The sequence below is a fragment of the Aplidium turbinatum genome, chromosome 10 (assembly GCF_918807975.1).
Source record: "Aplidium turbinatum chromosome 10, kaAplTurb1.1, whole genome shotgun sequence".
NCBI classification, from domain to species: Eukaryota; Metazoa; Chordata; class Ascidiacea; order Aplousobranchia; family Polyclinidae; genus Aplidium; species Aplidium turbinatum.
Window position 1 is genome coordinate 16,133,536 of NC_137481.1, and position 26,474 is coordinate 16,160,009.

General features: G+C 39.0%; 1 protein-coding gene across 1 annotated transcript in view; it reads left to right on the forward strand.

The window, feature by feature from the left end:
- Window positions 1–26,193, forward strand: part of LOC145778059 (uncharacterized) — a 31,798-nt gene extending 5,605 nt beyond the window's left edge. Inside the window, exons 6-35 of the mRNA XM_082589462.1 lie at window positions 8–197; window positions 594–730; window positions 997–1,112; window positions 1,736–1,907; window positions 2,328–2,513; window positions 2,929–3,075; window positions 3,717–3,861; window positions 4,226–4,384; window positions 4,773–4,897; window positions 5,486–5,689; window positions 5,922–6,071; window positions 6,285–6,481; window positions 6,886–7,068; window positions 7,342–7,462; window positions 7,919–8,032; window positions 8,112–8,268; window positions 8,527–8,603; window positions 8,983–9,157; window positions 9,734–9,911; window positions 10,146–21,279; window positions 21,757–21,933; window positions 22,070–22,339; window positions 22,538–22,765; window positions 22,901–23,083; window positions 23,162–23,352; window positions 23,591–23,759; window positions 24,201–24,362; window positions 24,480–24,578; window positions 24,801–24,941; window positions 25,472–26,193. Of these exons, the coding sequence (XP_082445588.1) occupies window positions 8–197; window positions 594–730; window positions 997–1,112; window positions 1,736–1,907; window positions 2,328–2,513; window positions 2,929–3,075; window positions 3,717–3,861; window positions 4,226–4,384; window positions 4,773–4,897; window positions 5,486–5,689; window positions 5,922–6,071; window positions 6,285–6,481; window positions 6,886–7,068; window positions 7,342–7,462; window positions 7,919–8,032; window positions 8,112–8,268; window positions 8,527–8,603; window positions 8,983–9,157; window positions 9,734–9,911; window positions 10,146–21,279; window positions 21,757–21,933; window positions 22,070–22,339; window positions 22,538–22,765; window positions 22,901–23,083; window positions 23,162–23,352; window positions 23,591–23,759; window positions 24,201–24,362; window positions 24,480–24,578; window positions 24,801–24,941; window positions 25,472–25,603 (15,819 nt within the window). The 3' untranslated portion in view covers window positions 25,604–26,193. The remainder of the gene's footprint in view (window positions 1–7; window positions 198–593; window positions 731–996; window positions 1,113–1,735; window positions 1,908–2,327; window positions 2,514–2,928; window positions 3,076–3,716; window positions 3,862–4,225; window positions 4,385–4,772; window positions 4,898–5,485; window positions 5,690–5,921; window positions 6,072–6,284; window positions 6,482–6,885; window positions 7,069–7,341; window positions 7,463–7,918; window positions 8,033–8,111; window positions 8,269–8,526; window positions 8,604–8,982; window positions 9,158–9,733; window positions 9,912–10,145; window positions 21,280–21,756; window positions 21,934–22,069; window positions 22,340–22,537; window positions 22,766–22,900; window positions 23,084–23,161; window positions 23,353–23,590; window positions 23,760–24,200; window positions 24,363–24,479; window positions 24,579–24,800; window positions 24,942–25,471) is intronic.
- The last annotated feature ends 281 nt before the right edge of the window (window positions 26,194–26,474 follow it).

Here is a 26,474-nt window from a genome sequence, read left to right on the forward strand (position 1 = left end):
TCTACAGCCTCGCCAGAGTTTCATTCGCAGCAGTCAGACTTGCACTCAAAGAGTTCAAAGACATCAAGTTCAATCCAGCATCTGCGAGGAAAACCATGTCTTCCGACCTTTTAGTACCGCTGAGAGTGGGGCTCAAACCACCATTCGTCAGTCCTTGCAGTACAACGGACGACAGCGTTACTATACCCAAGACACTTGTGAGTGCTATCAAGATTCAATATACAGTATGAACAACACAAAATGTGTTTTTCGCTATAGATTGTGTTTATGGTTTACGGATTATTACTTGTGTTTATGCATTGCAACCGCCCGACCATATTTATCACCTCAGAAATGTGACGGACTGCGTTTGTAGACCGTTGTTAATAAACCGTATGTTGGTAGTTAGTACACCCCTTCACTTTCGTTGTTAATAAAACGGTAATTTTTGAACAGCACTTTTCATCAGTTTATTTGTTTTTAAATGTGCGGAATTAAACAATAAAGAGTTTCTTTACTGTTTTTACACGAGTTTTAGTTTGATAAAACCTTTTCAATTTGTTGAGTTACCATAAAAACCTTGCCAGATGTGTAAACACGTTATTGGCTTTCAGTGGAAATTGCGAATGTCAGACGGACCAATTTGATCTTTGAAAGCGAAAACAGTGCTCTCGTTTCCACGGATATTTCAGAGCTTCAGACTTTATACTCCGACCTTTGTACTACCATGTCTGGAGAAAACTACAAACAAGTGCGTGGGTAAAAATTGCGTAACTGTTGTGATGGTGTAATTCTATGGTTTTGTCATTTTAACAAACAAGTCGTGTTGTGGAAGCTTTTTACAGTACGTGATTCGTTTTATGACTTTTGCGATGCTGTCCAATTTGTATCGGCCATAACAATTCAAAAACATATAAATGAGACTTTTTTTTCTGTTGATAAGGCGATGATCAACTTAGCAAATTTACTCGTTTCAACTCGTTTCGGTGACAGCAAATAAAACATCTTTGTTGTTAGGTTGGAAAAGATTTCATCAAAATGGTCTTCTTGTTGCGCCGCCTTGACTCGTCTGCTATTGAGCAAGCTTACAGTTCCGTAACCGGAGCCTGTCCAAGATGGGAAGCCGCTTTGAAGTAAATTTTCCTTTATTGATTTGAAAACTCTTGTTGTTTTAGCATTCATCTCATTTGATAATCTGTAGAAAACTTAAGTCAAGTTCATATAACTAAAAAAACTGCTCTTTTTACATTGATTCAACGTATGCTCGTATGCATCGTCGGCTGCATAGCCGAGTGGTGAGAGCGCTGGAACGGCAATCGAAAGGGCGCCGGTTTGACACGGGTCAGAAGCATGCGGCTGTGTCTCTGGAAAGACACTTAAAGGCATGCCTGAAGGTGGACATTAAGATTGGCTGCCTTCCCGTCCACTTAATCTAAACCAAATACGACAAAAAAAATTATGCACGTAAAACAACATAAAAGGTTAATTTTGACAGATTGGTATTTTAACAATTATTGTAACATCAACACGGTTTTTGGTGTCGGATGCATAGCTGAATGATCGGGGCCTTTTCTGAGCTCGAAAGGGCAAAGGTCGGACACCTCTCAAGCGCGAGCCCAAACGTCTTTGACAAAGCACTTAATGACACGTTTGCAGGTGAACAAAACGATTAATTTATTTTCCCACCATCAGGCGTAACCACAAATACGACAAAAAGCAGTTCTTAGTCTCAATAAAAGTTGTTTCTACTTTAAAGGGGGATGTTTCAAGATGCTTTGCAGTGGTGCGGTAGTGAGGGATGCGTTGTGTTTGCAACGCGCCTCATTGTATCAGGTACAGAACACCTCCCGAACAGCGTCGCAAGAAGATGGATGACTGGCATGAGCTTAATCACAAAACCAACCGTGCCCATGCTCCGTGGAATGATGGTGAGTCTCCATGTTATTCACTTCTTTCCGCAATTGAATTAAATCACATGCATTTACAGAAGGAGACTATTCATCAGGCATTTCGTTATAGCCAAAAGCAACATCACGGTAATTGCGTTCAATAATACGCAAGTCATTTTGCAAGCATTTGTAGTTGGTTTCAGACTACCACACGGCAATTTATAATTTAGCAGGTTGTGCCTTTATACGGCTGCGTCGACACTCTCTGCTTTGCAAAGCCCTGAGAAAAACGCATAGATACGGTATCTGTGATTTACATAGCGTTACATAAAAATACACATTAATATTACCGTGATGTTGCTTTTGGCTAATGATTGAAATTGTATGAATAACCGTTTTAGTAGTGGTTGTGACGGTTAGAAAGTTGTTTGTATCAATTTTCACTTCTTTGCTTTTTAGGATGTTGTTCAATCTGGCCGCCTTATTGAGCAATCTTACCTCACTGCCGGTACAATGCTCCACCGGCTCTGTACCAAGTCTTCTGCCAACTGCTTGACTGAACCTGTGGTGAGAAGAGCCCTTGAAGTCTTCGAAGGAAAACTCGGTGTCAACTGCAGAACGAACAACCCAGACCAGAAACAGAATGTATGTGAAGTTAGGATGCATGTTGCAGGGACGTAGCCACGGGGGATTAAGGGGAAATTGCATCTCACCAAACTTTTATCTTGCCTTTCCCTAAATATATATGTTTTAATACCATTGTAACTCATGTTGAATGACGTTTGTTTCCCCCTCAACAGTTGCTTTTGCACCCCCTAAAAGTTTCTTTCTGGCTACGTCACTGGCATGTTGCACAATTTTATAAAATGTTTTTAAAATGATAGTGATTGAATATTAAACTAATGTCAATAAAACGGAATCTATTTCCGAAAGTTTATCTTGATCACGTAAACTCTTTCCTTAAGACCTAAAGAACGACATTCTAGAAACAACGCGGTTTCATTTTTTTACAAAAATGCATCATCAGTAGAAAATATGTTATAGCTTTTTTTATCAATAGATACTGCTGTCTCTTCGAGCCTTGGGAAATGCTGGACGAACAACTGCGATCAATACTCTGACAGCTTGCAGCCAAGAAGAGACCAACGACATGGAAACGAGGATTGCAGCAGTGCAGTCATTCCGACGAATGCCTTGCAACACCGACGTATGCCCCGTTCTTTTCTTTTTTTGTGGAAGTAAATTATATTATTTATGTTAATGATGTTATCGAAGACAAATGTTAGAAGTTTAGGCCTATACAATAAAAACATTAAGTTTTTATAGTATACAGCTTTTCCTGTCTTGTACCAGAGACAGGGTGGAGCATTTTAGCAATATATTTTACATATTTACAATTAGTTTTAACAGTCAAGCGTTTTCGGCTTAACTTAAGCCCTCATCAGGAATCTAAAAATATTTATAAAAATGCAATAAATTTCAACTTCTTGAAGGTAACTATAACTAACTGACTATACGTTGTATTTGTTGTATTGTTATTGTATTGTTGCGTCATGCCTGTCTTTGGTACAAGAAAGCAAACTTTTCCTATCTGGGCTCCAAACTTCTTATTTGCTTGTTGGGGATACATATTACTTTTTGTTGAACGCAAATCCCAACATAATTATAGACTTTTGTCTGCATACGTTAGATTTTTAACGAGAAACATTTCTTAAGCTTTATTGAAGTACCTTGAAAGATCCTTCTTAAACACGAGCTTAGCGTTTGTACTGAAATGCATCCAAATCTTTTAGTGGTAAACCATTCGTTTTAACATCACCATAAAGTGGGTTTAACTTGGATTTATAGAGATCAGCTCTCAGCCGTATTGTTTTCGACATTCAACAAGATTCTGAGATTCGGATTGCGTCTTACCTATCCGTGATGAAATGCCCGACTCCTAGCCTCATTCAACAAATTGTTATCTTACTTGATGATGAGCCCATCCAACAAGGTAAAATCAATAGTGACTGCACAGCTCCTCAATTATTAAATGATAAAACACGGCGTCGTTAATTTGTCTAATAAATCTTTTTGACTAAAATTCAAGAACAAGAAACTTTATACTAATCATTGCTTTTCTTACCTTTTATAAGTATTCGACGGATTGATTAAAATTGATTCATTTTTTACACTTTATTATTTTAATATTCGCCGTTATGTAAAAAAAAACAATCTGTCTGAGTAAAAAACAACGCAGAAGTTTAAAATAAAATGCACGTGATGACTAAATTTTACAAAACGTGGTAGCCTAATTGTTACTTACAGTATATTGTTAATTATACTACCTGTTTCAAACTTATCTCGTTTTGTTTTAGTTTCCAGCTTCATTTGGAGTCACGTTAACGAACTGCTCGAGTCCAACGACCCACTGAAAGGTTACATCAAGCCGATGCTCTTGGAAACAGAATTTGCAAAGAAACACGACCTTGACCCGAGAAAATATTCAAGATTCTACGAGGCTTCTCTTTTCTCAGGTAACCTGTGTACGGTGAATGCAGAAGAATAACTTAGAGTGATATTTTTTGTATTAATTCCTGCAAGTTTGTCGACAAGTATACCCTACCCTACTAACATGGAGTATGCTTGACTTTGGCAAAAGTTTTACTTGAAAAATCGCTTATAAATCAAATGATATTGTTCAATTTTGAAACAGCGGCGGATTCAGCTAGTAGCCTCAGGGGGAGGAGTGATATCAACAAAACACAATGATGTGGAAGCCTACATTAATTTAACCTTGCAAATATACCGTGAATAGTCATTTTTCTGTGTTTTAGGGGGTAATCCCCCCTCTTGGATCAGCCACTGTTTTGAAAAATCTATATGTTGTTTCTTAAGTTTGTACGTCATACATTGATTAAACAGAGGCTCTTAACGCGGGAGCAACAGTGGAGAGCAGCGTGGTATGGTCGCCAAAGTCGTTTGTGCCTCGTAGCGCTGAACTTGACTTATCGGTCGATGTTTTTGGACAAGCTGTTAATTTGCTGGAGGTAAGCTGCAACAAAATGACATCTTTAGTGTTTGTTAAAGCTTTTAGCTAACACATAGGAACGCCAGTGTTTTACATTGATTGCAGAAGTTATAAAATCTAACCTTTTGATCAGCCACTAAACGCTTAGAGCAATCAACATAAAAACAATTAATATTTAACCAGGTATGGAAGTGTGAGAAAGAGTCATGGGATTTTCTATAAACCAAACATGTCAAAAGATTTGTTTTTCTTATTAGAAATTCCATACAAAGTCATTATCGAGTTAAATATTTATTGACGCCAAACAGTTTCTTGCAAACGCTTGCCAGCAAGAATGGTTTACTGCCGCTTTGCAGCATTGCGAAAGTAGGTTAATCGAGACAGCATTGAAACAAGAAAGATTCTGGAATGTGTTTACAATAAATCGGCGGATTTCTAAGTGATTAAGTATGATATCCTTAGTCATTTAAAGTGGAATGAATTTTCTTACCGTTGATTAGAACATTGCTGAAAGTCCCTTTTAAAGCGAAATGCTTTATCGGTGAAGTGCTGCCAAAACGTAAATAATTGTTTTCTTATTCATCGCATCTTAAACTTTTCCCTTCAGATTGGAGGCCGTGTTGAGGGAGTCGAAAAGTTGGTTCAAACCGCTCTCGCTTCTGACAACTTTTTCAAAAGCAATCCCCTCAGCGAGTTGTTTATGTCGTCTGATGACGATGAGGATGATGAAGACCAAACGGAAGGTGATGAAGAATCACGAAGAAATTCCAGGGAGACAGACAACGCTCGATTGATGGAGCTTCGAAATGAAGTAAATTACTTTTTTTTCTTATTAAGTTTCCATTTTAAGTCTATGGTTTATTATGAATTGACACATAAGTAAGTTTGGAACAATAATAAAGACTCCACTATGCTGTAGTGTAGATAGAACGTGTTAACTAAATTAAAGCAATACACATTTAACCACCGTTTTTTATGTTATTTTAATTATATATATGTTTCATCACATTACATTGTTTTGTTTACGATATTTTGCATTTCAGTACAAAGCCAACTTGAATTCTGAAACAACACCAAATGCTAACTGGTACCTCCGAGTCTTCGGCAATGAAATGTATTATCAGAATACCAGAAGTATGCAGGAAAAGATGGCAGGAGTGGACATAAACTCTATCTTCACTCAACTAGCTATGGTAAGATAATCCTCACACTGACTTTCACGAACTAGTTTTCACAAATTTTCAGGCTACCTGTTGCACTGTTAGCTTGCTAGTGTTACAATTGGACAAGTTATTGCAAGTATTTTTCGGTGAGTTGAAGTTGAGCTCTCCTGTGGCATGATAATTTGCAATGGTGCAACTTCAGTTTGAACAATGTAACCCGTACTATTGCTATTATGTTTGCAGGGTGGTGACTACAACTATCACGACGACACCATGCTCATGAACAGTGCTCATGTTCTTCCCACCGGGGCTGGTCTTCCACTTACAATCGCTTTCAATGGTTCTGCCAGCATCGACGTGAACGCCAACGGCAACTTAGACATTGCTGGTTTATTTACGTACCCCAGAAATCTTGGAGTTATAGGCTCCCTCAATCCAAGGTAAAGTCGAAGTCCTAAGAATAACCTTATCGAGTTCAGCAATCAATACTACCAACACTACAAAACGTGCTTACTACCAAGCAAACACCTAGCAAAACGAACCGCAGTATATCAAATATAGTTGCTGGTCATCTAAAAACCTTTACAGCCTGTTTCTTCTTGAATGAGATCATCAAAAAGTTCTTATTCAAACAGAATCTGGAATAGGCCTATAGGCTACACTACTGGAATATAGAATTCTACTTGAATAAGAACCTTTTGATGATCCCAATTAGGATGAAACAGGCTGTTAAGTTTTTTAGGTGACAAGCAACTATATTTGACCTTATCAAGTTATGTAGATTTGGAAAATCTTTTATTGCTTGTATACCCTTTGGAGATTAATTATTTCTCTTTCCTTTTAGAGCGGTTGTTTTAGTTACTGGGTCAATGAGTGTTGACGCCACTGTAACAAAGACTGGTATTGCGACGGAATCATCAGCCGTTACCTCATGGACTATCGGGGGTCGAGTATCCATCACCAACAGCCAGTCTGTTGAAGTCAAGATTGATGCTCCCTACCAACGTAACACCTTCTTTAGCTTCAAGTAAGCAAAAATTGATATTCTACATGCAAGCTTAGAAATTCAAGATTAAAAGTGTTTTTTTAATTTCACGTTTTATTTTCACAACAGGCTTAACGCGTTAATTGGAGCTTTTCCTTTTGATCGTATTCTGTCTTTTTATTAGTTAGTGTATTGCTTTGTATGGCCAAGTTTAAATTTTAGGAGAAATTTAGTGTCACGTGGTCTTTCGGACAGTTTTTAACACAAACGTCATACATATCTCCCACATTAATTTACAATCGCTTTTCTAAATAGCCACAAGCTTATGAAGCTCAATGGTGAAGAAGAAATTGACATCGGCACGGAACAAGAAAGCAACAACATCGACTGCTCTGAAGGATACATAGGTCAACGACTATGCGTTGCAAGCCCGCCGGTAAGTCTGCTTGCCTTTTTTTGTTGTAGCTAGCATAGGGCCCACAGGCTATGAGTGTGGTGGTAACTGACAGGGAGAACGAGATGCGATATCCCTGAAAATTTATATGAAGAAACCGACTAAAACCAAGAATATATTTCAAAAACGTGGTTTATGGACATAAACTGTAACCTACAACAATGGACCCATTTTGGCTGCCTTCCGGTTTATTAAAATTTAAGCCACTTTCACTGTACCGTTTTATTCGCCTATTTATTTTTTATTTACCGCAATTTTAAGTATTAGAACCTCACTTAGCATCTTATCATGATCTTATCAAAATAGTATTCTATGTGCTGTTGTTACCGTAACAAAGAAAAACTGTATACTGTATAGATGGAAATTAATGAGTGCGGGAAATAGGTGTGGAGTTATTCACATTTGTTGATGTCCTAACTTTACAATTTTGTTTTCAAGAACGCAGCTGTGTTTCCCATGTCTGGACCAGTTACCATGTCGGCTTACACGGAGAAAACAGACAATCTTTTGGATCACTACCTTCTTGAAGGAACCTTCAGCACGCAATACAATGTAAGATAGTTCATATATTGTCAATTCTGAGACAAAGTCACTCTAAGTCGAGCAACATAAAGCAAATTGATATACGCAGGGCGCCATCTATCCATCAGAACTCCAAACCACTTTAAGACTCGACACTCCAGGCTCGATTGTCAATCGCGAGACTAACATCCGGGCTTCTTATAACATCCAAGAAATGCGATTTGGTGTCACAATGCAAAGTCCAGAAACCAACATCTTACTCCGAGGTTAGCTAATTGTTTCATCGGATAAAAATTGCAAATTTGTAAATGATTTGTTCTAATCGCTTTCATAATATTTGTTTACTAACGAACTCTTTAAGGATATCAATTGTGCTTTAGTGCTGTAACTTTCTAGAAGAGTAGGTTTATTTTTGTTACAGCCAGTAGAGGTGTAATGTTACTTCAGCTTTATTATTATTAAAATTGATTTTCTTACCAGCAAGGTAAAGGTCAAAAGTAAATTGCGATTTATAATACTTTCAGGTTTAATTGAGGATGAGCCATTGCGTAAGCACGTCGAACTTACGTACGTAAAGAATGGAGAGCAAAGCAGAATTCAGGTGAGAGGTTTTCGATTCAGGTCAACCTCCATTTAGTCAATGTCTTAGCACCTTTATGAATTTTTAAATATCATCTTTAACTATTTAGTATTAGGCTGTATTTGATTCTAATTCCCTATATCAAACGAGACAATGAATATTCGTTGTTGTGCAATGATAAGTTGCATTAAATATCTTATGACGCCCCGGTGAATGGGTCCACACCGTCGTACCGTATGATAAATTTTGACAAAAATCGTCAGAGCAAAAAAATAGCATCATTGTAAGATGCGAAGTTAGGCCTACAGCACTGGCTCTAAATAGAAACAAATTTCAAACTATGCTGTAATATGTCAGTGGCCTAATAAAGAACAACGCAAAATATACAATTTATTTACAGGCAAGAATGCACAAAGTCTATGACGGAGGAGAAATACGATGGTCAGCATCTACTTTGTTCCAAACACCGTCAAAGAATGTCTCTGCTACTGCCACTGCTGCACTCAATCCTTCATCACACATATCCGGTCGGCTCGAAATAGAAAACCTTCTGGAAGATTCCGTGGTAGTTACTGGTGAGTTGAAGCTAGAAAATAACTTACTGCTGCTCACTTCTTCTTGTGCGATATTACCTCCAAAACTTGATTTGCTTGCTTTGACACACAATTGTTGACAACACCAATGCTTTGGCAATAATAATTATTTTTTATGTGACAAAAACAAGCGATGTTATCTAACCAGTTACATGAAACTCAAAGCGCAGGAACTAAACTCGCGGTGCAGTAAACGTTTGTTAAAACTACATTCTGTAGTTATATTATTGTGCTAAACTTCAACCGAGAAGGTTTCTTCAGTTAAATTTTAAAGCGAAAGATAAAACTAGCCCAGTTGTCAAAACATTGAGCCATTGAGCTATGAGTTAATTTTTATTTGCACTTTTAGCTCTATTGTTGTTAGTTGAACAAAGGCACCATTTGCATAATTTCCATGTGGCTTTTATTTTTGCTCAAGAAACAACTTTTAAATAAACAAAAATGGTGGTAACTAAACGACACAAGGTTCAAGTTCGAGCAACTATAAACCAGGATTAGTTTTACATAAAACTTCTCGGCAATGAAATAACAAAACATTTGCTATTTTGCTTGTATTAGGCTCTTTGGAAGATACCAGTGCCACCAATAGCAACCGACTACGCTACAGAGGCAACGGTCAACTCACAGTTCCTGGATACATTGACACTGGCGTGTTATTCAATATGGATATTAAGCCGCAAGTCGATGTGTTTACTTTTGGACTGGAATACGAATTCCGTGGAATGCGAGCGCAAACGTAAATTAATCACTTTGTTTTTCTAATTGGTGTGAAAGCATGCACCATTCTGGTGTTTTAATGGATTTGCCATTACTTTCGTCATTAACGAAATCTCTATGTCACTTTTAGATTTATGACATTAACAAGATGACCTATAATTTCAAAAAATGAGTAAGTTGAATAATTTGTACCACATAACAATTTTGCATTGCAACTTTAAAGTGACGTAAAGCAAGCCATTTGATATTTCAGCATCCGCCTTCTCCACAAACGTCAAGATCGCTCTTCGCCCACGAGAACCTATTGGAAGGGTGAACAGAAATTGACCATGACCCAATATCCCAAATTCAACCATCACATGCTCTTTTCCTATATAAATGGTCCAGGTCAGGTAGAATCCTTCATCAAGGTTGGGCTAGGCAGGCATTCAGGACACGAAGACAACACCAACTTTCTTTTGGTCAACCAAACATTAACGTACAACATCGATGAAACGACAGAAGTGGAAGCCAACGTAAATATCGAAATTCCTCCCTTCAAAATATCTCAAATCGCCAACTTAAACCACCGTTACAGTTCATCATTAGTTGATTCAAATCTAATGATAGGGTCATACGGAATACATTTCTTTGTCCAAGACAGCACACCGGCAAATGGCCTTATAAACAAAGAGCTCCGGGTGGAAATCCCAACTCCATGGGGAAATCTCAGGGCGCATGACACCATTGAAGAAACAAGACGTAACGTATATGCTCTCCGTGGGGAGTTTGGAGTTGGTACCTCCCGAGGTCTGACAATGAATGGAGAATGTGACATTGAGAACTTAGCAGATAGAAAGAGCATCACCATTAACGTACAGGATGATCTTGGCACAAACCTTCTCACTGCCCGAAGTATGTTTCAATTCCTAACACCTTCTGGTTATTCGTGGGAGAACAGCATGGAATCGACATACAACAATCCAATCAATTTAAATCTAAGACATGAGGGAAGTCAACAAGGTGGGTTTGAAAGCAGCTTTTTAATTGAACATCAGCCAGACAGATACTTGAAAGCATCGCTTGACTTTGAGAACAGGTATGAGAACACCAAACGACTGGCAAGACTTGACTTTAAAGATAGCTCCGGAACACGCCGATACATTGAACTCAATGCAAGTAAACGCCAAGGCACAATCAATGAAGAAAGTTTCAACAATGTCACTTTGTCGTTTATAAACGATATTCCAGACGTTGCGGTTAGTAATGTAATTGCAAGTGCTGAAATCAGAACCGCGCTTTCAATGAATGCAGTAAGTGCTTTTTGCGTTTACAATGACAATGAAATGGTCGGGGTCACAGCTTCGTACCGATATGAAGTTCAAGACGATTCGTCTGGCTTGACAAATCTGGTGTTAAACCTTCGACAAGGAATACGTGACACGCTTTCCAACTCTGTCACTACAACTCTGACTTCGCATAACACTCTTTCTGATGGGGACAGGTTGACGGTATCTCACGCACAAGGTAACGTAGAAAAGCTGTCAGCAACAATTCGTCTTAGTCAAGATATGGCAAGGTATGAAGGCCAGGTCACTCAAAGGTTTGACACAGAAACTTACCCAGAAAACGTTCGGTTTACAACAATCAAGACATCCAATGGCCTTGATGTAACAATGACTTACACCCAATTCTCCCCCAAAACAATCACGTTTAGTATTTCAAAACCCAGTGAGTCTTCATTAGAGCTGTCTTGGTCACACAATGATGCTAATCTTTTAGCGCTTGTGCCAAGATCCATTGAGGCTACTTTGCAATGGGGCAATCGTGCATCTGATAATGGCAAGGGAATCTGGCTAGTGTCGACAATGGGTCGAAACTCACCATTCAATGCTGAGCTGATGTACTTTAACGATGATGAATTCTCAGTCAGCGCAAAATTGCAGCACCAAGTACGAGAATTTTTGACAGCTGAGGTATGGGTTCCACAGATAAACGGAGAAGGTTCAATCGGAGGTTCATTAAGTGCTTTTGATATGAGGTGGTCGATGCAGGTTGATTCGAACACTAAAGCGGAATTTTTGTTGAACTGGCAATCAGATGAAGCAAATCTTTCATTTTTTCACCGCTGTGAATATCTACGCAGAGTAAGCATACCCCAGGAGATTGGCACTAGCTTGAGTTGGTATAAAGCTGAACAACCCATCTTTGGATTTACTATACGCTATGAAGGCACCGTCACAACTGGCTCTTTGTCAGAAACACCTAAAGTTATATCTATTCGATATTTTTCCAACTGCTCTGCGATTGCAGGTCATTTCGATATCGAAATTCAACGATCAGCTACTCAATCTACGGTAAATCTTTCTATTACACAAAACCGACATGTTCGAAGAGCTTCTGCAGGTTACAATTTTGATTGGAGTCAGGGTCTAATCAGCACACATATGAGTCAAAACCTATACGAGAATGAAGCAATGCCAAATATTCCATCTGAAGTAAGAATGACTATTTCCGCTCCAAATGCATATGAATTTTCATTTTCTAGTCATTACAATGATTATTTCATTCGATATGAGGGAATTGTGACGTGGGAAGAAGAGTCAAATACATATGTATCGCTTGACTCATATTCTGATAATGTATGGGAAATCACACCAGACTTTACATCTCGCATGGAAATTGAGGTAGACCTTTTTTCATCAATATCTATCTTGGATCAATACACCATAAACGAACAGCCGCAAAGAATGATAAAGGTTTCCTTATCGTATGCCAAGGAACCAAACAGTGAAACAAGAACAATCTCTGCACTAATGCGTCATGATGAACCTCAACTGACTCAGTGGGGAGTTCCAGAAAATGTCTTGAGCGATTTTTCCATCACTCCACAGCAATATGGATTCCAAAGTTCTCTTGAAACAACCATCAACAACAAGGTTCAACGTATCAGCACAATGACCAGGATGCACACCGCTCAATATTCCCTGCGTTTTGAGATGGATCATAGCATTGCTAAGTTGGAAGAACTTGGTGTATTCCGTCATTTTGTTGTTGAAGTATCCGCATCACCCAGTGTAGATGATCAAAGGAAAAGCATTACCGGTAATGGTCTTGTGGAAGCGAATGACGATAATTATCGAGTTGATGTGTCTGGTTCGATGATAAGTCACCCTGAAGAATCTCAAGTTGAAATTAACACAGCATTAAATCATAACATAATGGCGTTGTACTGGCTTGGCTTACCAATGAGAACACGAGCAAATACCAACATTGGATACAGCGTTCTGGGAGGCAGTCTTTCTGGCGAATCTTCTACTTCCAGCACCATCTTCCGCACGTTGATTAATGAAGACACAGGAGAACAGTATGAGGTTGAAAATCACATAAATCTTTCCATCGATATGCAGATATTTAGCTATAATGTAATTTTTGCCGGATCACACGATTTTCAGATATCGTTCTTACCCAACAAAGTACGTTATGAAATTGCAGCATCTGGATCTATTGGATCTTCTCACGTTTTCCACAAGTCTTTGGTCATGTCCCTAGCTCTCGATGATAAAACAGAAGTTGCTTCAGCAACTATCAATTCCAACCCAACAGACAACTCTTTCACTCTTGCTTTCTCACACAATGCAACAAGAATATACAAATTTGGTATTCCAGGAAATATGGCTATTACTTTCCGAAAACGAAGTATGTTAGACTTTGATTTAGGAGTTGTTTATGACACTTCCAAGAAGAGCATTGGCTTCAAATTTGACTATCACGGAGAGCGAAATCACCTTCAGATTCTTTGCAACCACAATTTCGATTTAGTTGTGGAGACCCTTGGCATTCCTAAAAGAATTGGAGCAGAAATTGGAGTTCCATATTCGGACCATGATGCTGAGCTTGAAATCCGTTATATATGGGGTGAGATGATTAAAATAGGACATGCAACCGTGGGGTGGAACTTGGGTGAAGCGCCATCAGTCACATACAATCACCATCACAATATTACTACAGATGATGTCTTCCCCCGAAGCCTTAGAATGACATTTACAAGCTCATACGACAATCAATTTAATATAAGAATCATAAACGGGCGAAAACGAATGACAATCCGATACGACTCCGATAAATACGGACGAACCCTTTATGCTGGATCGGTTACAATTACTCAAAACATAGATACAAACCGGCTTCCTCGGTACTCTCGATACGATGTAAGCCTGACTGATAGTAATGTATTGGATCTTTCAGTAACTTTTAATAGAGAAGTAAAACTTCACACCACAGTCACTGGCACTCTAAGCCGCGAAGGTAGGTCTGGCTCTGTTAGAGTAGAAAACACACAGCAATTCATCGAAGACGAAAAATTTCCTATCAGCATGAATTTGTACGCAAATGGAAGCATTAGCTCAGGAATTGCATCCTACGTCAGATTGGCACGCGAAGGAAAACCAACTTTCACACTTGGTTTTAAAACTGGAATAGACATTGAGGGCCAATCTGGATATGTCGAGTTAATCCATTCTCAAAAAAGTTGGAAAAAATATATCCCTAAGAAAATGAGAGCAGACGCTGTTTACGCTGCTGATGCCGAAGGAAACCAACGCTCACTGACAATCAACGTTAGGCAGGGCAAGCAAAGAAATGAAATCACTTTGGGAAGTGGATGCAGTGTGACTGATAATGCAGTTTACGGAAGGTTGAGTTACACTCACAATTTTGATGAATACAGAGAACAAGTGCCATTGTCAGGAAATCTTAACCTGCTTTTTGAAAAGACAGTCCAATCATTACTTGCTCAAGCAAACATGAGCTTGGATGAATTGTTTCTCACTCATTCCATGAAAGCCATGTACCTCAAAGAAAGCAATGCGTTATCGACAAGCTTTGAACTTCTTCAAGATAATGTTTATCTCGGCTCTTACAATGTACACACAATTTATGGATCAGTTTCCTCTGAATGGGAAGATGACATTTTGGCCAGGATAAAAACTCAGTATGGGGACAAAACTACCGACCTACAATTCGCTACTGATAAAACCACCGGAGCAGAGCTAACATTTTCACATACCTGGTCGCTTTCGCCACACAATGTTCATATCGTGTTGTCAAAATCTGATGATGATGCCACGCTTTCTGTGGCTATTGACGGAATTAAGAGACAGATCCATTTCTCTGGAAACTTGAACGAAAATCAAGGAGAACTTCACTTTACCCATCAGTTTGAGGAATCGTTGATACCAAATGACATCATTCTTCGTGGAAGTTATCGTCTAACACCTGACTACTATTTGGCTGTCGATGCAATAGTTGATGGACAAAAACGCAGCATGTCAGTTGGATACTCAAAACTTGAAGATGGCTTTCATGTTACCTCTACGTTGCTTGATGATGTAACTCGCTCTGCAACAGTTCGACAAAATATGCTTTTAGGCGGTTTCTCTGTAGATATTGATCATGATATTCCAGAATTGCTTTCTTACATTCCAGGAAGTTTTGGCCTCGCAGCAAGCATTAATTCTTCTCCGAGACCAAATGTCACACTTTCCATCCGCCAAGAACAAGAAACTAAGTCGTTGACCTCGCAAGTAGACTTTAATTCTCTTCAGTTCAAGCTAAAACATGACTTTGATTTTCTCCCATTTCCACGATCTACCAGTGTAGGAATTTCTGGATCAACCAATCCGTTTCAAGGTTCTATTACCCTAAAAATTGATCAAACTGAACGTACTATTAGTGGAACAGCTGATCCAGAAAATATGTTGTTAAGTGTATTACACAGCATACCTGAATTGCCACTTCCCAACAGCATGGAAGTTTCGGTCAGTGGCTCTTCTTCTCCACTAAGCTGTGGAATTTTGGTTAAAATTGACGGACTTGATCGAACAGCACGTGCATCTTTTGACAGAGCTAACATGCGTGGTCGCTTGCAGCATACCATTCCAGAATTAGATAGGTTATTTTCAGCAAGAGACATTGTCTTTCAATCTAAAGGCAGTCTGGAACCTATAAGTGGAGAGTTATTTGTGTCTGTTGATGGCTTAGAGCGCCGTGTAAGTGGTATCTTAAACAAACGAGGAAGGTTTGCTTCGTTCCACCAAAATGTGCTGCAAAGTAAGCTCGTACCAAGGAACGTTACTTTATCGGTCAAGGGAAGTATGCATCCTCTCAGCGGCTCTATACACTTGACTGTTGACGACATCGAAAGAAGCATAGGTACTGAATTAAACATAAACCAGCCATTTGCATCCTTGACACACAACATTCCTGAAGCTGAACCGTATATTCCAAAGCACATGTCTGTGTCAGCATCTTTCACCGACTCATCTGGAAGTGCGAGTGTTGAGTTTACCAGAAATGAAAGAAACCAACATGTCACCTTAGGTGTTACTGCAAACAGTAATCACATTCGTGCTCAGTTGTCCCACACTCTTGACACCACATGCCCTATTCCTGCTGAAATCGTTGTTGACATCTCTGGTAGCGTTGAGCATAAAAATGCTACAGTGTACGTAAGTGCAGACCAGTCATTTGTAAGTGTTGGTGCAGAAATCGTTCTTGGCAATGATAAGTGGTACGGAGGGTCAATGGAAATCCAACACAATGTAGAAGCTATGAACTTTATGCCTCCAAATCTTGCAGTATTGGCAAAAGCACGAAATATTGGTAAAGCATACGAAACCATTTTGAATATCAATGGATTGGAAAACCATGACTACAATGGAGCAGCTAGCTTATTACCTACAGTAAAAGCAAAACGTGCAGTTCTGGAGGTTTCTTATGATCACACCTACAATGGTCATTCTCGCAGTATGTCTGGATCAATTCTAGGTTCCAAAAAGAAGGGAATATATAAACTAATGTTAGATGGAACTCAAGCTGCTCCAACACAAAGAGAAGCTCACTTCATGTCAAGCGTTCAGCCTGATTTTCGTGAACAGTATCAAGTAACCTTCGCTCTTGGTGCTTCGCATAACATTCCTGAACTTGTTGCATATGGTATTCCGAGATCAATACAAAATGGTCAAGCGGAAGTGACAGTTTTCCCTGATCGAAATATACTGAGGGGTGAAGCCAACGTCTTGGTAGACAATCAACGCATGACATATTCGTTTGAATGGAGAGGACACCTATCATCTGAACTTTATAGTTCTGCCTTTGACGTGACCCTTCAGGATGGCACTCGAAACGAAGCTTATTTTGGAGAAGTTTCAATAGGTTTGCGAGAGAATGTTTTAAGAATGTCGCGGATTTTTACAATCACTGACAGAAACAACGACGAATTGTTACGTAATGAGAACTTTGTGGCAACCATTTCCCTTGATCCTCGTAATCCCACAGTCCGGTTACACGCAAACCTCAAAGAACTAAACGATCTTGGATTTCCAATAGAATCAGAGATTTCGTTTATTCGAAGTGAAAATGATGCGTTAAAGACTTATGAAATAGTGAGTTCTTTTGACGATTTGCCAATACATTTCAAGTTCAGTCATAAGTTGCAATTCCATCCCTTCAGACTGTATCTTTTGGCTGCTGCTAATCAATCACTCCCAATACTGGTGAAGTATGGTGTTCCCACTCATCTTTTGTCAGAAGTAACTACCACTGCAGACTTTTCCTCTGGTGCAAATACAAACTCAAGAATTGTTCTAGAATACAACAGTAACAGGGTAACATATACTGGATCAACAGCAGGAACAAAACAAAATGGATGTGCTGATTATGTCTTTGAACACAATATCCCTGCGTGGAAAAAAGCGATAGGATATAACAAGGTGGAAGAAAAACACGCTTATACTCTTAATGACAACATATTTCAACTCAACGGCACTGTAGTAACTGATGATAAAAAAGAAATTGAAAATTACAAATTGACATTCAACACCCAGACATACGAAGTAGCGTATGCCGATCATTATAACAATCAAGGTTACAAAGTGGATTACACCTACAACATGTCAAAGCTTCTAAAAACGACGACAATCAGCATTCAACAAAATGGAAATACTCTATTCTTGTGGCACTATCATTATACCAACAACAACCTTGTTACGCATTTCGTCAATCATTTGTATGGGACTCAATTTGACATCTCATACAATGCATCAGTCACTTCTGCAGGCTACCATGCACGATTCAATTCAGAAATCAGCAATGAAGAAGGAAATAGCACAGCTACCTGGATTTCAGAACCATACAGCGAAGCTAGTCTTTCTGGACAAATGATTGCATTTAACTATGTAATGGGAAGTAAAACCTTGAGCAGCGGTTTAATTGTTGCTCGCAATGCTCCAGGCACAGAAGGCAAGTTTGAGTTTTCCTCAACAAATAAAAATACAATATCTGGCTTACCAAAGAAGATACAGGTTACTGCCAATTACGACACGGAAAGCGTACATGCGGTAGTAGTGTATGGTCGCAAACGCGTGTCTTTCGACTTCACGTTTGGAAAAGCGTCCGACAGCATTTTGTCAGAAATGTCTTTCGTATACAAGCGTATTGACTTTCTTCAAGATATGAATGTACCAGAGGAAATTACTTCGTCATTTAGCTATACTCCATCTGCAGCTAGTGGCAATGTCATTGCTAACAAACGCGACATTGTCATATTTGAAGCTGGTCCAACCACTTTTGACATGAAAATCCGAAATTTGGCTCAAGAAATTCTGCTTTCAATTACTGGCACATACTCTACCACACCTATCAAGTCGGTTGATACAAGAATCATATGTCAACCTTTTGGTGTTGATCTGCACTTTGTGAGTACCTTGAAAATGTTTGAATCTGGCACTGGAAACTCGACATTGGTAATGTCTCTTGTTGATAACAACAATCCACAGCGAATCGATTTTAATGGTTTTGTAAGCCCTATCTCCACTGATATAGATTTCTTGGTTGGAGTAAATATTCAATCTTCCAGTCCGGTACTTCCTTTTAACATTCTTATGAAATACAACTCTACGTGGGACAAAAATGAGGAGACGTACATTGGCGACTTTGGTTCCTGGTTTGACGATGCTGAATTTTCACTTGGTGGTGCATACGGTCCCAATAAATCCTCTTTTACTTTGGTTCAACCTTGGCTTACATCATGCCCAGTTGTGACAGTCACGTGCTCAAGAGCTACCGACTCAGAGGGCTACATGACACGAGACATGACCCTGCAGTGGAATACAAATCAAGACAGCTTAGGTGTCAGCCTTAAGTCTAAAAATGTCGGAATAAACATTTATAATTCTATTCATATCACACAACCATCCGCGATTTTTGGTGTTTACGATTATATGGGCAACGTCTTCTTGCAGTACACGCCAAACGATGCTTTGAATTTTGGAATTAACTCTAACACAAACTTGATTGAACGTGGTTTAAACGTCTCTTATACTGGAGTTTTACCTCAGGCTTTTGGATCTCACTACCTCACAGTAGATATTAAACAAACCACCTCTTCTTTCTTTCCATCGCAATTCACCACTATTGGCGACATGTCGATTGGCTCCACAGGTACGTACAGAAGTGACTGGCGTATGACATCTCAAGAAAAAGAAGTTGTTGTTTTGAGGAAAAATTTGATTGCTAGAGAAAATGGAGCTTCTTTTGATTTGCTATGGAAACAAGCATTGATACCAAACATTCCATACAGTTATTTGTCTCTCGAAGGGTTATTCCAAAATACCGAAATGGAAAAAAGCGGAAGAAGCAGCTTGCAAATTGATAGCCATCCCGTGATGAGTGGTCAGTTTGGAATAAGATCTGCTGGAGACAGTGACCGGGTCAATAAATCTATCAGCGTGGATGTCGTTTCTGGTCCTCTGTCTCATTGGTTGAAGTTCCGAACCGCTTCAATGTCCACATGGTTCAAGTCTGAATCTGATGACAGGCAATCGGCGCCAGCATTTAGCAGCACACTTATTATTGACCAAAAAGCGTATCAAGTTGCAAGCACAAGCCAATATATCTTTTCCAAAAAATCAACAAGGTTGGATGGAAGTGTTAGCATCAGTCATCCATTGGATTTAGTTCTTTTTGGAATGTCATTACCCAGACAAAGCGAATACAGCTTAGCTATTTTGATGAGAAGCAAGGGCTCGAGGTTTACCATCGCCTACAATAACGATCGAATGGCACATCCATTTAAAGTAACCAGTCATTATCGTGTTAACAACCGAGACGTGCCTTTTGAAATGACCACAAACGTGAAATTTGGCCCCGAAGAAGCCAATGACGACATCACCACAAGATTAAACATCGCAACAAATGACAATGGATTGGATAAAGTTATGACATTTAGTATGCAATATCCTGAACGTGACATCAACGGAGAATTAGTTGTTGGAGGTGTTAATTCTGCCTCTAACTTGGGCTTTGATGCTGTGGTCAAAGATTATTCTGTTGAGGAAGTTAAGACCTGGGCAATTCGACTCTTTTTCCAGAAACAAACAAACATTATTGAGCTGCATCTTGACTCGCCCCGCATGAGTCCAATTGACTTAAGAGGAGATCTTACTCAAGTTATAATGCAGGCACGCCGATTGGTGCAACGGATGCTATCTGAAGCAACCAGCACACAAGTAAGAATGGTGAAAGGATACGAACCAACTGCTCGAGGTTTTGACATGTACATCGGTTATGAACTCGTTGGAGATGCAACATATACATTGCATATGATACTTGAGGCCGGAAACACCGAATCGAATATCATTGTACAAACTGAGAAAAATTTCCAACGTGATGCAGAGGTTGCACGTGCCACCGTAAGACTTGCGGATGAACAGCTTATCCAGCTTAAACTCAAAGCCAATCCAGCCATCGTCAAATTTTTACAGAAAGCTATAGCCGAATATGACAAAGAAATATCTCGCAAAGTGAATTGGTTAGCCGACAACCTTATCGACTTCTTGCAGTCACTAAAGACCGTTGTGACCGGAAGCGAGTCTGCCGGAGTGAACCAAAAAGTGGATATTGCAATTGTCAAAGTCAATGCCTTGCGTGACATGACACTTAGACTTTTATCAACTTACACACTCTCTACCAGCGACAATCTCGATCAAGCAGGATCAGCATTGGAAAACCTAGTACGTGATACCATCACATCGTTGTTAAATCAAATCGACAACTTGAAAGCGATGCTTCTTCGACCTTTCACCGACCTTCGTGATGAATATTACGGAGCTGCCCTGCGTAGAGTCAATCGCGATGTGGAACGGAGACTACAACCTTTAGTTGTTCAACTCAGCAAATTCAACGCCGGCGAACTGTTTATCGAACTGGTTGAAGACGCCATACAAAACATGGCTAAATTCATGATTGAAAATGGAGAAGCATCGTTGATCGCTGCTCGAAAGCCACTGTCGGAACTTTTGGTCGTCACTGAAACTGAGCTGATATTCAACATCCCTCTTCAATTCAAGGTATTGCAAATAAGCTTCCAAATAAGCTTTCGTTGTTTATTTAGTTACAGACAGTAGCGGATCCAAGGCTGATACTAAATCACTTGCATCTCAAAACGAGAAAACAATGCAAAACAAAATAAAGTGTCAAAACTTTATGACGGTCTGCCCTCAGACCCCGAATTAAAATTGCGCTTTTTAACCTCAACTTTTGCATTGTTTATTCTTATAATTTTGTGGTTTGTCAGAACTTTAGTGCCCTCCATCGGCTATATATTTTTATAGATCCGCTTCTAGTACAGTAGTATTCAATCACTCTGACTGTTTTAACTACATAAACTATGTTGTTAGGCTTTAGTTTAGCAGCCTATATTAGGCTACCCATAGCCTACTGCAGCTTACACGAACAATCTAAATGTAAAAACACTAATCAGTAATCATATACGGTCATATTAAATCTTTTTGCCCTTCACATGTTAACTCAAATGCATATTGCAGGTTGATCATTTCACTCCGATGCCAACATTCAGTGACGTGAAGAAATGGGTTGCTCAAAGTGCATTGGCCATCAAGATAGACGATGCTGTCAACGTTGTGTATTCTTTCACTAACCACTACTACAGAGCGCAAGCCGTGGTTTATATGCCACGAGACGAACTCTTACCTCCGTTCAAGGTACAATAGATTTAATATGCTTGTAACTTCACAAGCATCATCAGTTCATGTTTTTGAATGTCATTTAAGTTAATGTGTGTAGATACACTATTGCTGCACAACAGCTTTTATAACTACAATTTTATGATATTTTTAGGGTCATTCGTTCGTATCCGGCTTCCGTCACTTCAGTACCTTTGACAAAAAGCACTTTGGCTTCAGCAGTGGATGTGCTACTAGTCACATTCTGGCCTCGGATCTCCGCGATGGAAATTTCACGGTTTCGGTGTCTTACGCCGATCCATCTAATAGGCGTTCACTTAATTCCATTGAAGTGATAGTGGGCAACCGACATGTTGTGATTTCTAGCGACTACAAAGTGAGAAGCAATGGCCGAAACAAACAACTTCCATTGGACTTGAACCTGGTAGGCCAATAGTTACTGAAAATCTCTTTATACTTTAGTGAAGGATAATTGAATTACATGTGGTCTAATCTATTTCATGGTCTTTCAACTTTTTGAAAACTTTTTGTTGGGTTTGACTCAGGGTTTGACTTTACACATTTGTAGAATTACTACGGTACATCGTTTGTAGTTGTATTTTAATGCCTGTCTTGTGTTTAGCTTTCAGTCATGCTTGAAGGAAATGTGATTCATGTTCGCCGACCAGAGGGTGATCTTGACGTGGCTTGCGATTTCACCAAGGAACTTTGTACTGTCGATGTTTCACCTTATTACTTTGGTGCTACAGCTGGTCTTTCTGGTGTTTACAACAACGAACCTATGGATGACTTTAAGACTCCATCCCATGAAATCGTCGACACTTCTGCTGGTCTTGCATCTTCCTGGGAGGTAAGGTGTTAGCCACACTATTTCGTGCTTCTTAGCATTTTCATACCTTATGATTTGTAGCAGGATATTTCTTCGTTTAAAAACTGTTAATGAGATTGTGTAATTTTTAATGTTTCTGTGAATATTTTGTTTCAGGTTTCTGGATCTCTTTGTTCCGCCGGCAATACCTATCAACCATGTAGTAGCAACAGGGTTTCAGAAGCTTGTTCTGCTATTTTCAAAGATTCAAACTCGCCAATGCGATCATGCTTCCCACTTGTGGATCCTGAAGAGTTTATGAACATTTGCCGAGACGATATGTGCGATAGTGATGAAACGGTTCGTTGGTTGTTCTGTGTGGTACACAAATGGTTAAAGCAACCTCCAACGTATTAATTTGATATCGTTTCTATTTAGACCAAAAAATGTGCTGCTGTGCATGCTTACGCCTACCGATGCAACCTATTGGGAGCTGCTGTGTCAATACCCGAGGAATGCGTGATCTGTTCGGACACGAATGGAAATGCATTTGATGCTACGCAACCTCATAGTTCTCGCATTTCTGGCCTTGATGTAGTGTTTGTCATTGAACAAGGAAGCTGCAAGAGGTAAATGGCGGATAAATTTAGTATCACTAAGAAAGTCTTCCACAACTGTGCATTGAATTAATTTAGTAGGCAATGTTACTTTAAGCTATATATCCCTTGTCATAAATGACAAATGCCACAAATGACATTCTTTATAACAATCGGAAAGCTTTTCTTATGATTTTCCTATTTAGTCTTACTTGCTTTGTTTTTTTGCAATGCTTGATGTATATTAAATTTTGTTGTTATGCTTTTTCAGCGGAAGCTTTTCAAACTCGTTGCGCAAATTTTCCAAGAAACTGATCAGCCAGCTCAACAACGCAAAATTGAAAAAGAACAGGTTCCACGTTGTTGGGTATGGAGGCCCCGGAGCACATGCTATGCCTCACACGTTCACTGTCAAGGGACAGATGTTTGCTGAAAGAAAGGTGAACATCATCATTTTTGTCATATATGCTATTTAACGTTTAACATAGGGTAGGCTACTAAGAATGTACAAACTACATAAATATTACAAACAACTTCACAATTTTTTCCTTCAAGAGATAATCGACCTTGTATCAAGATAGAATAAATGTCAAAACAGCCAGTCAAGTATAATGTTGGTTTGATCTGTTATGTCCAAGCTGAAGCATAAATTTTAGCTTTACCGAAAGTTCATTTTAATCTTAAGTTTGTGAAAACGATATCATCAAAAAGCGGTCTTAATCTAAAATTTTGTTTAGTGTTGAAAAAATTTCTCAGTTTCGAAATTCTATTTACCCCAGAAAGCGAAACTTGTGAGTGATTGAAAACATACTTTAGTTTTTAAAATGCTTTAAACTTGTTTCTTTACCATCTGACAACAAACGTTTTGTTTGTGTGAACAGAACGAGCTCATGAAAGCATTGAAACGATTGCCACTGAGTACTGAACAAATCCACGCTGATGCAATTGGAGCTTTATCATATGCAGCTCAACTGCCATTCCGAGCTGGAGCCAAACCAATAATTGTACATCTACCTTGCGATCAATGTCGCACTGAATCAAAGGTAGTTTCAAACAGAAAATATGGATAACCTACTAATAATGTATATTGCCTATTGTGGTAAAAGTATGCGGCTAAGATTGCAAAATTTTTTTTCATAATTTTTTATTTTTTATTTCAGACCCTGTATGGCAACGTTGAACTTCAACTGCGCCAGCAAGGAATTCTTTTCCATCACGTACCAACGCAGCATATCTCATCCAAAACTAGCTCTAGACTGGTAGGCCATTTCGTATTGTATGCTATTGTTATATACAGCTATCTATACATATAAACTGACTAAGCTTATTGAACTACTCCTTGACCTTGCCATCTGAAGTTACTTTACGAAAACTAAATATTTTTTCCCTGATTGACCAAAGCATGCAATCATTTTGCTCCTGGCCTAAGTTTATCTTTCTGTTCTTCTTAAGAAAGCATAAAAGATTTAAATTAAATTTAGATATACGGATACGATAGTACCAATGCCTTCTCCCATGCCAATGCGGTCGGAAGCAGCTCATCCATAAGACAAAATAAGGATGACTTGTGTGTTCCACTTGCAACTGCCACAGGAGGATCTGTATGGGATGCCAGGCTTATGGTACGTACATTACACGTTTTAGTTTCACAGTTCTGTTATAAACGATAACCTGCGTGACGGTATTATAATTCAGTTTGAAAAAGGGAAGTAAAGCTATGTGGTAAATTGATAACATTGTCTCCAAACCTAAAACTGGATAATTTTTGGCAGTTTACGTTTGTAGCCTACGTTCAGTGTAATTCAGCAGGCCATAGCCCTTAGAAGGGCCTTAGGCATTTCTCTCTAGAGCAGCTTGCTGCTCATAATCATGAGAGAAATCAAGAGCTATCGTCAAAGGGGAGCCACTCGCAATCGATAGTATGCCTTTAAGTGTCTTGACAAAGATAAATCTACATGCCCTTAATAAGCGATGTCGAACCGGCAGCTTTTCGAACGCCGAACCAATGGCTCTTCACCAATCAGCTATGCAGCCTACGTCAGTAAACAAAATTAAACATTTGCAAAAATTCAAACTTCTTTTTTTGTACACGCCTTAAAAAATTTCACTTACTATATTTAATTACTTTTAAAATTTCGATGCTTCTGTTTAGGGCCAGAACGACTTCGCTTTGAAGCTGAGTCGACATATTGCAGCTGGAACCGCCGCTAAAACATGGCAGACGTGCACTTGCACCATGAACAGTGCTGGAGCTGCCACATCCATCTGTAACCCGACATCCTAAGAAGGGCTTGTTGTACGAAGACTGATGGAACAAACTATGTGTTCTGCTAATAATAGAGACAAGTTCTGTCATAGCTTTTTGTGTAAATCATACAATGCTTTTTTGTTTACCAATTGTAGTTGTAATTTCTTTTTTGAGTGTGATATTGTTCGTTTATAGCCTAATGTTGTGTTCGTACTTTCTGTAGTCTACTACCAAAGTGTCAAGATATCCCTGTACCAAATCCTTGAAAAATGACTTCCTTTGCAGTTTGTATTCACGTGACAAAGACTACATCTCACGATATTAACTTTTTTGTGTTTTGGAAAGTGAGTTTCAACTTTTCATTGCTTACCAAAAATGTGTTATTCTTCAGGCCGAGTCATTAAAAACGTTTCTATTCTAAATGTAAGTTTGATGTCTGCGCCTCAAATCTTACTTTACGAAGGTGTCTTAAAAGGATTTGAAGTACACCTAGCCTAATACTAGATGTAATGTGCCTGAAAGTTTTAGCTACCCAATTCTACGCGTTGTTCTATTGTTTCGTAGTATTCAATTTCTGTCTTTGTTTTTGCTGTTGAATTGAAATAAAATTACATCGCCCAATTAAACTCCGTGTATGAGTAAGGAATAAGTTGTAAAACCATCACAGTTACTTCTGCAAAACTACGAAAAACTACAAAAATTAATATTGGCTTATCCAAAAGGACGTAATTTGATTCGGTTGAAGGAAACCTACCTTTTATCAATCTTTCTCAAGAGATTGGCGACCTCCAGGCCGATACCGGTTCGCGCAAAATGAGAATACATGTCATTTTTTCTTCTTCTGTTCCTTCTTTTCTGTATTCGTCAGCTGCTGGTTGGTTAAATAATGCCTATCTTAAACTGGTCC